The following is a 10,679-nucleotide window of genomic DNA, read 5'->3' on the forward strand; positions in this document are numbered from 1 at the left end:
GTAGGTAGAGCATAGACAATTGAAATCCTGATGTCTCACTGAGATACATAACTTTAGGACTAGTTAACAGAACTCACTAGTGATGCACTGTCTAATTTGTGGTAGTTCTTCAAACAAAGACAATTGAAACCCAGATGTCTCACTGAGATAAATGACTGCAGGACCGATTAACAGAATTCACTAGTGATGCACTGTACCACTAATGGTAGTTCTTCAACCTGTCTACCAGATTGTGCTGTGAACAGTGTTTCAGTGATACTGTGTAAAATCACTTTATTCGGTGATGTGAAATGTTTCAGTTTTTAAATTGCAATGTAGTTTGAAGTTTAAGGATTCATATATTTCGCTCTTAAAGCCTAAGTTAATGTACTGTACACATAAATTATTTTTAAAGAACATAAAAACTCCTATATTGTACACGAGTCGATTTGTAAATTGCAGATTTTTATTTACATCTGTGTAATAGGTAACCCAAAAATCACATTGCTCAATAAATTCTTCAATAATATTAGAATACGTCCAAATCACTCTAGAGATTGTTGTAACTGTTTCCCTTCAAAAAAAAAGAGGTAGGGTGAGTTCTGAAACACATGACGAATTTTATAAAATAAGGTTTTAATCAATCTAACTGCTTCTATTACAATTGATATAGGTATACTTTTTTTAGATTTTTGTTTGTATAAAGTGACTAACATAAACTTTCAGGTGCTGTTTCAATACGTGCTTATGGAGTTCAACATAGATTTATTAAAGAATCAGAGGATAAAGTGGATTTCAACCAAGTGTGCCTGTTCCCCAGCTTAATCTCTAACAGGTGAGACATTTTATTAGTCTGATTCTATTTGATTTTAAATAAATCTAAGGACAGTTTAACAGTAGCAATACCTCATTGTACATAATAATTAAACAAGTAAATCAATTGATATTAAATATTACTTTGTAAGATGTTTTATCAGGAGACATCCATTTTATAATTAAACGATTGTCAATGATTTATATTTGTAAACTCAGTATTTAAATTGTAAATATTGTTACTGTAGATAGAATGAGTAAAAAGTGAAACATTTTTGTACCCCTGTAATTTTATTTTAAACGTGCTTCATTTAACATGCTGAAATTTTTAAAGGAATACAGTAAAAGACCCTTAACAGATAAGTGCTATTCTTACAGATGCTTAGCAATTATAAGGCATGATAAATTACCTATGTTGAAAAACTGTGATAGTCTATTTTAAACATATGATTAGCATTCTTGACTGTCATCTACATAATAGGAATACAAATATTCTTATACCACGATGGCTTTTCTATCATAGGGGTAATATAACATAACATGTATAACATACCTATGTATAAGTTTAACATTTTATTTAACCCATTGCGGATCGTATTGTTTTGGCACGCGGGCACCAGGGGGCACGAATTAATTTACGGTCAGCGGCCGCACGAACAGCAATGGTGCACCAGAGTATCGCTCGCTATTGTATACTAGAAAATTGAGCTGTGAAGGTATTCGTTCAGATGGAACATGGGCCTGCTGGGGTATCCGTGATGTAGGAACGATAACACGCGAGCAAGGTTCCGGGGTAACAGGGATGATGTCTAAATAAAGCAGCTCAGGCGAAGCGATTACAACATCCAGGCCATTGTCTAGACTAAACCCGCCAACATGTACGTCTGCGTCGTTTAGTTCTGTGTCACTAACCTCAAAAGTATTACAATAACAACTGAGGAAAACACCCAATCAGAAGCGCTAAAAAGTAGAGAGTAAATTCTTATGAATGATTTTTCAACTTCGACATACAACTGCGATCTGTAGGATATTTATAAAACTTTTGAAAACTCTAAACGTAGACCGTTGTTAAACACTCTTAGTTAATAAGTGAAGACGATCGCCCGATCTATCAGTCATTAATAGAACTATTTGGAGGGAAACTTAAAAGCAGACCGCTTTAGCAACCTGAGCTCGTCATCGCCGTTAGGCCCGGCCGCTGCATGACGAGCCTAGCTCGTCAGTGATCCGCAATGGGTTAAACCATTTACACATTTCGTTATCAAGACCCCTCTGAGAGTTAGGTTTCTCTAGTGCTTAGTCAAATCCCATTGATGAATATGCTCCATTATCAAACTTGATCTTGCCTATGATAAAATGAAGGTTCGTTCACAAAATGATTTTCAGCCATTCTCCAATGTAGCTCTAAGAAAATGTGGCATGATATATTGAACTATTTGCTAGTTTAATATCATTTGTTTCAAAAATGAGTTGACCCTTTTATCATTAAAAATCATAACAGACTATCTATTTTTCTGACTGTCGGCACTCTTATTATTTTTTTTCGATACGCATGTTATCAGCTGTGCTATTCTTGCAGGTGGTTAGCAGTAAGGCTTGAGACTGTCGGAAATCTTATTATTTTCTTCTCTGCCTTGTTTGCTGTGCTCGGTCGAGACACAATGAACCCCGGATTGGTTGGTCTGTCAATCAGTTATGCTCTTCAGGTAAGTAATATTTAGGATTGAGAAGTTTTCTTAGCATATAGCTATCAGTTCATTTGGTCTTGAAGTTTATAATTGCATTGTTCTACTGTTTTTCATCGTAGTATAGTAATTTTCATGAAATTTTGCTTTACAATTTTTAAAAGACCGTCATTTTGAAACTATTAGCGATAGATTTTTCTTTCAGCAGAAAGTAACATCTCATTAAGACATCCAAACATTCCTAATTACAACACCATAATTTATGATTTTCAAATTAAAAATACAGGCAGACACTAAACAAAGTGAAATAGACCATAGATTTATAAGAATTTTTTTGTTTATTTCCATCTGTTTAATACTGCAAGTGCAGATCCTATAATTTTACACATCAATGTTTTTAATTTTAGCGTATTATGTAATCGCTAATTCTAAGTCATAATGGCATGTTGCATAATTAGATGTCAATTTTATTGTTAGTAACACAATTCTGCACTAGATTATGCATTCTGTAGTAAATCAGCTTGTTTATAAAGCTATAGCTGTTGACTTGCATTTTCTTAATTATTTTCATCCATCAAGATGGCCTGTTCAGCCTGTCTTAGTCATGCTTTCACAAAAAAGTCCCAACTTTAATAAGATTGTACTTATATGTCGTTATACTCTTTTGTGTAATAATAAGTGTTTACAAATTATTGTGAAAAGAAATGGTTTGCTTTCTTTGTATAAAAACATTGTCTGTGAATTTCTTTACAGAAAAGATCTATCAAATTATTGTATACGTATAGTAATCAAAAATATAAATTCTACCTCACAGAAAAGACAAAAATAGCAATGTAAGTATCTTTTTTCTACCTTAACTAGTTTCTGAGTTATGAATTTTTAAGAAACCCTCAAAACTCCCAGCAATCTATGGATGACAACATGCCTTAGGTCCAGCTTTGAGTGTTAACTATGTCCCAAATATTTTCCCACATTTTATGAACACCCTATATACTCGTATTCAATCCAAATCGGTTCAAATAAAACTAACGTTGCTCATTATGTTTTAGATCACACAAACTCTAAACTGGTTGGTGCGGATGACATCAGATGTGGAGACCAATATTGTAGCTGTTGAAAGAATAAAGGAGTATGGAGAAACTCCCCAGGTAAACCTTGTGTTCTTGGATATCAGTCTAGACAACAAAATACAATCTTTGAAGATGGAAAGGTTTTAGAATAATCGTCCTAATTGAGTATTATTATTTTTAACAAACAACAATTATCATATTTGTTTTACAAATTTACATATTTCTAGACACCAAGAATAACAACAATATTCTGATAACTATATTGTATGCCTGTAAAATGTCATTATATTTACTCAATTCAAGGTCTTCTCACTAATAAATACACAATACTACTAAAGACTTATAATGTTTCCAGAATCTTTCTATTCCAGTTCTAATTTTAAATAAATCGTTATAGGTTTTAGTCTACAACCAAGTTTGTGCATATTTTGAAACCTGTAACCTCTTAAATGCAATGCAATTCTTGTTTAAGAAAATTCTATCTATATCTCAAGTGTTGGACAAGTTGGTAAGAGATGTCTTTCAAGCCTTGGACAACTAGTAAGAGATATCTCTCAAGCCTTGTAGGATAAAGTTTTTGCTCAGCCCAAATCATGTGACTGAGCAGGACTCTAGATTGTGTATGCACATCAGTGATCTATCATAAAGTTGTCATATACGAGATTGTACCAATTAATTTTTTTAATCATGTCATAGTAATCAAAAATGAAAAGCATGTTTGTACTATAACTGGCCTGGAAGCAGTTTTTGAAGTACGGTGGCCCCCAGGGATCCATGCTGGGATTTTAGTTATTTCTTGTTTATGTCAAAGACTTAAATTCTCGTGTTTCAGCAACAAAACATACATAAATGATTAAAAACTTTAAAATATTAGTAAACGTTTAGATAAATACAAAAATTATCACAAAAACATTAAATTCCAGAAGTCTCGATTTAGTTTAAGACCAATAAATGAATAAATAACTTAACGTATTTTTATGTTCATGTGTATTGATAAATTAGAAAAACATCCATACAAAAGATTCAATAATTGTTATATAGTTAATTAAATATTATTTTGTTAGAGTAAGAGACCGTTCTTCATTGTTTGAGTTGTGCACCTTTTAATTTTACAGCTTATCAATGTATACAAGATTATAGCTTATAAGTTCGTAATATATGATAAAGAATAAATAACTTATGACTTCCAAAGAAAAATCTTATAAAGAGTGTAAATAAACATAATTATTATTGGTTCACAAAAGAACAATAAGAAACTTAAAAATATGTATTATTACAGGAGTTGCTCAGAAATTAAATTGCATTTTGATATAAAAAAGCTAATTATTGGAACAAAATTCTTTATAGTTGTTTGAAACCTACACTTAGCTAATTGAGGGAGTATTGACGTTCTGGAAACTCATTACTTTGTGTTCACAAGAAGTAGCAATGAATCCAAATCTGAATTAGTAAAATAAATTGCTTTTTTAGATGAAAATTATATTTAAAACTATTTTAAATATAACATATAAAAATGAATATTTTGAACATGGAAACTGTGCGAAGAGACCATTTACCAGTATTAATAACTGAATGTGACTTCTTAATGTGGAGATTATTTTCCAACAATTTTGAAGATTACAAGCAAGCAAAAGTTTTAACACAAACTGTAATTAAAGAAACTTAGCACGACTTGATAGATTTGCAACAGCTAACTACTGCTTTCTGCCATAGAATACAGCATCAGCACTAACATGCTGCTGTCTGTGGTCATGCCTGGTGAAGTTCCACTACATTGTTAAGTGTTGTATTGCGAGTCACATTTTTATTGCTGGAAACAATGGATAAAGCAGATTGAATTGTATGGCAGATGCGGAAAACACGTCTTCCCTCTTGAAATAATCCAAAGATTCTATTTAAGAGTGATTGGCCTTGAATATTCAGAGTCAGGCCTGTTCTTGTAAACAGTCCAGCAACCATTCGCTGAGGTTAAAAACTTTCAGGACCCATCTCGAACAGTAATTCCAATATTTAATTTATAGGTAATTATTTCACTCAACAAACTTTATGAAGTTTGTTTAAACATAAGAAATGCTTTGTTATTGTAAATTAGTATGTGTTTTTAAATGTTCTCAATAAATAATAAATAAAAATACCTTTATTATTGAAAACATATTTCAATTTAACAATTGCTTTTCAAATCAAATCTAGTAAAAAATAAATACTAATAATGACTCTAACTGAATAAAAAATACAGTAACATACATATAAAATTTACTGTATTTTAGTAACACTTCATCGTCTCTCATAGTCTCTTGTGAATATTTAATAAATCCTAAAGAATGGTTGGTGGTCGTTCACTTTGCTTTTCATTGTGCACATATATTTGGGCAATTTAAAAATGTTATGCATCATTAGCACAGCACACCTATCAGTAATTAAACAATTTACTTGCTTTTCAATAAATTTCTATTGTTTTATGATATTTTTGTGAACAAAGATCTTATTAATGATAACACCCTTCAACTCCCATTGTTCGCAATTGAGGCATCATTTCAAACTTACACTGTTCAATTGTAGAAATGGTGGAACCTCAAACTAGCACAGCTGAATGATTGGGAAGCAATCAGACACCAAAATATCTGTGCTACCCCACATCTAGCAGCTACGAGCAAAAACACATCTGCTTCTGGACAGCCTTTGTATTTCTATTTTATCTTCCTTCACATGATAAAATATCTTCATTCATATTGTGCACAAGTAATGTAAACTACAACTAAATTACATTAACAATGAATTTATTACTCTATTAATGAACTTCAGTTTCTGAGAACACTGGTTGTAGGCCTGTAAACCTCTGAATATATTATTTTTTGTGTTGTATTTATTTAAATTTGCTGTAAACTTTTGGTGGAATACCAAACACATGATTTCTAAACTAGTATGGGATAATAAACAATAAAGCTCCGTTTTTTTTTTATTACGTTATTTAATAATTTAGAATAATGTTATAGATTACATTATTTTCTGCATGCGTAAATTTATAATTTTGCTAAATAACTGAATAATAAAGCCAATAAATGCATCATATGATTACAAGTTATGATAATGATGTCATTTGTAGGAAGCAGCATGGGAGGTGAGTCCTGGACCACCAGCGTCTTGGCCGGACAAGGGACAAGTGGACTTCAAGAACTACCAAGTACGATATCGAGAGGGACTGGAACTTGTGCTCAAGGGAGTCACTTTCTCAGTCAAAGGGGGGGAAAAGGTATGTCTATTAAAATTAATCACACTGTCTTATACTCATGTTCATTCTGGTGGTTTTGTTTTTAATAACAGTACTGAAATAAATGTATACTACAAACATGTGACTACCAGTCAGCGCAAGTGACTAATATTGGAAGACGTGGAACAGTCATTTTGTGTAAGCTGCGTTAGTAAGCATGTTCACTCTTTGACTGCCAAGACCGTGTACACTTGTTTCCAATAGCTGTCCAATTACGTAATATCTGACACCTGTAAACCGATAAATAAGATACCCTATCGGTGATTGTTTGTACTACAAGCACTCAACCGTAGCACTGTTTAGTTGTTACTGCACTCTAGAGGCTGACCATGAAACTATTATCACCAAAGCAAACACAGAACTTTTTTTGTTCTCTTAGGACAAGAAGCTTAAAAATTGCACTTAGTCCTACAAGGACCTTAGCGCTGCTTCCGGAGGGAGTGTGACAGGATATTCAGGATGGGTAAGGTTAGGGGTTAGGGACCGCCTCCTATCGAGATCCATGAAGAAGAATTAGGGCACTAATCTCAAGGTCATGTCACTCCGGAAGAAAAGGAGGCCAGCTCTGAACCAGCCTCCTCAGTCAAAGCAGGCAGGGGGTGGCACACCCTTGTTGAGGCTAGCAAGATCCTCTGATAGTTAGGGAACGAACCCCACCAACTCCAACAGTCATCTCCCACAGTAGAATACGTAGACCTATCCAACTACACTTGCACCCCAGAATCTTGACATTTGTGGTTAGTGATCTGCCGCTCTTGGACATTCATAAGGTTGCCCAGATTTAAATGATACATCAGTTTTTGCTGTGCCCAGTGGTAGGTTCAACTGGAAGATATAAACCAGCCAGAAGTGATCCCCGCTGGGTAAACACAGAACATAGTGCGGTCAGTTTTGAGAGTTTCTATTAGTTTGTCCTGTGTTTCTGTTAGCCTAGCAGACACTAGTACAATAATGATGAATATAGTCTTTATTGTTTTCTACATTTACTCAGTTCTGGGGTAGACCTTGAACAGAGTGGCAATTCGGAAGAACTATTCTGAATTAGACTAATTTGAATAATGTGACGATTGGGATGTGAACCCAGTGTACACTGTCTCTTAACAGTAAAACTTACAAAAAGTTTCTAAATTTTAATTCTATGGAATTACTAATAGCAAAATAAGTAATAATTTTATATCATTGTCAATACCAAGAGGTATCACAGCACAACCAAAAACCTGACAATCATTGGAAAAACTGGTCATTGGAACTTATTGTAAGTATTAGTGCTAACAATGTACACATGGAATGAAAATTTTTGAACATATAAATTCATTATAATACAATACAATGCAAGTGTTGGTTAAATTTAATCCTTACATAAATCATTCACATTTTAGTTCAGGTCAATTCAAAAATGAACATTTCAATGAAAATCTTATTTAAAAAATTTAACAATATTGTAGTTCATAACATTTTGAGTACAAAATCACAAAATTACATTATACATATGTTTATACGAAAGCATAACAGATATAACAACTACAAATTCTGAGTCAGAGCAGCCATGTTTGATTTAAATACAAAATAACAGTTGTCAGTCATCTGACACAGTGAAGTAAAAAATGAAGATTCCAAATTTGCATTCATCCACTCTCAGACGAGGATTCTTTGTTTTCAAAAATTATTTTATACGTGGGTGAAAAAAGCATTGATAATGCTTTGAATTTACTAAAATCTCTATAAATAAATAATAAATATATATGATACAATGCATATGTTTTATTTAGCTCAAATATGTGTTACCTAGTGTTGGTGTGATGCGTGTCAGTGACATTTCCTAACAATTCAGACATGTATGTCTTGATACACAGTAGAATCCATAGATGGCTTTGTTGTATAAATATTCTCAAGATCACTTAGTTGATGGGAGAGGATATGCATCATCTAGAATAACCGTTACTTAATTTGAGTGATGGGGGAAGTAATATTCATTGAAGCCTTCTTCTCCTCCCACATTCTTATCAATTCACACGAGAAATTGGTGAATATTTTAAAAGTTAACATGTTTATTTTGTGTACAATACAGATATTAGTAAATATTACTATTATTTAAAAAGTAAGTGGAACTTTCATAACAATAAAGGAGTAATACTTTGATGGTGGTAATACTCTTTCTATTGTATGCAATTTTAAAATTATGATCTCTATGATTAAAAATAATGCTCCTAAATCCCCCTTTAAAAATAGATATTAAATAGTTTTCCTGGACGATTAAAGAAACAATAAACACAAATTTAATATAAGGTGAATTTTGAGATATTTTTCTGAAAGCTTTTAAAAATTAATTATCTTTCACCAATTATATTTGTAAGCTATACTGTTTTACTAACTTTGTATTATATCTATTGTATCAACGTATTTCGTATATTTATTGCTTTGTTACTAAGATTGTCCATTTCTTAGTAAGTTCCTATGTATAATGTGATCTTGATGAGTTTAAACAATTTAGGCCTAAATAATTGGAATTAAGATTTTGTCTACATTTTCAGTGTCCTTCAGTACATTTTCTAGCTTGTAATGTATTCCATTCTTTTACCAATAGTGACTTGATTCCAGTAGCAACTTGAAATGCTTGTTGAGTTATAATTGTATTAAATTTAAAATATATTTTATAAGCTCTATGGGTATTGGATGTAAATAAATTTTATAAAATACAATAAATAGAAACATTTAGTGACAGATTCCTTTCAATGTAAAAACAGTAATGTGTTTTTATTTAAGAGAAATATTGACTGAATTTTACATAGAATGATTTGAAAACAGCATTGTGTTTTTTGTTTTGTTTACTTCTTTCTAAGTTAAAATATTTACATATGTAGTTAATTATTTTTCTTTATGTGAAAAAAGATGATAAAAAAATACTATAGTCTATACATAACAAGTTTTGTTAATTTAAATTTTATATAGCAATATATATAAAAAACAATGTTTCAAACTTCTTGCTCTACAACAAATCCAAAAAAAAGTTATTAATGTAATAACCAAACTCTTGCATTTTCAACCAAAATTAATTGTTGTCACTATGTCTACAATAACTATTACCTCAACGGGTTGAAAGATCCTGTATTGATTTTTCTTGATTTCAGGTTGGAATAGTAGGACGCACAGGAGCTGGAAAATCTTCCCTCACTCTCTGTTTATTCCGTATACTGGAGGCTGCCGGGGTCAGATCACAATCGATGGACAAGACATCTCCAAGCTGGGTCTGCACGACCTCAGATCCCGGCTCACTATCATTCCTCAGGTACTTCAGTCAGACAATCTGGCAAAGATCTGATTTTTATGGTTGTGTCAATCTCTGCCTTTTCGTTGATAGACTTTATAGTAACTCAGTCTTCAATCAAAATTCCAGCTTTTAATTTAGAAAATTTATTTGTTACAGATCAAAATTCATTCAAGTGTTCTCGTCCAATATCCTAAGTTCAATTCACAAATTTCAAATTAAATTTCAATAAGAAATTTTGAAGTAAAGTAAAGTTGAATTACCTAACTGAGTATTTAGAACATTTTTTCAATACCACTCAAGTCAATTTACCATACCATTTTTTTCTTCAAGTTAATACATTTATTTGATGTATGTTAAACTTAAGTAGGGTTTCCGTCCACAATTTGTCAGGTCAATTAACAAACATTTCAATAGAATTAAATTTCAAAAGTGAAAGTTCAAAATAAAATTAAAGTTCATTCACATTTATAATGTTTTAAATGCAACTTGAATATTTCACTGAATTAATCCACCCCCCCCCCCCCCCACCCCCCCCCCCCCCCACCCCCCCCCCCCCCCACCCCCCCCCCCCCCCACCCCCCCCCCCCCCCACCCCC

General features: G+C 32.5%; 1 protein-coding gene across 1 annotated transcript in view; it reads left to right on the plus strand.

The window, feature by feature from the left end:
* LOC124356856 (multidrug resistance-associated protein 1-like) overlaps nt 1-10,149 on the plus strand; it is a 115,948-nt gene extending 105,799 nt beyond the window's left edge. Inside the window, 6 exon segments of the mRNA XM_046808118.1 lie at nt 706-814; nt 2,372-2,498; nt 3,527-3,625; nt 6,651-6,797; nt 9,944-10,016; nt 10,019-10,149. Of these exon segments, the coding sequence (XP_046664074.1) occupies nt 706-814; nt 2,372-2,498; nt 3,527-3,625; nt 6,651-6,797; nt 9,944-10,016; nt 10,019-10,134 (671 nt within the window). The 3' untranslated portion in view covers nt 10,135-10,149.
* Nucleotides 10,150-10,679: the final 530 nt, after the last annotated feature.

The sequence above is a fragment of the Homalodisca vitripennis genome, chromosome 3 (assembly GCF_021130785.1).
Source record: "Homalodisca vitripennis isolate AUS2020 chromosome 3, UT_GWSS_2.1, whole genome shotgun sequence".
NCBI lineage: Eukaryota > Metazoa > Arthropoda > Insecta > Hemiptera > Cicadellidae > Homalodisca > Homalodisca vitripennis.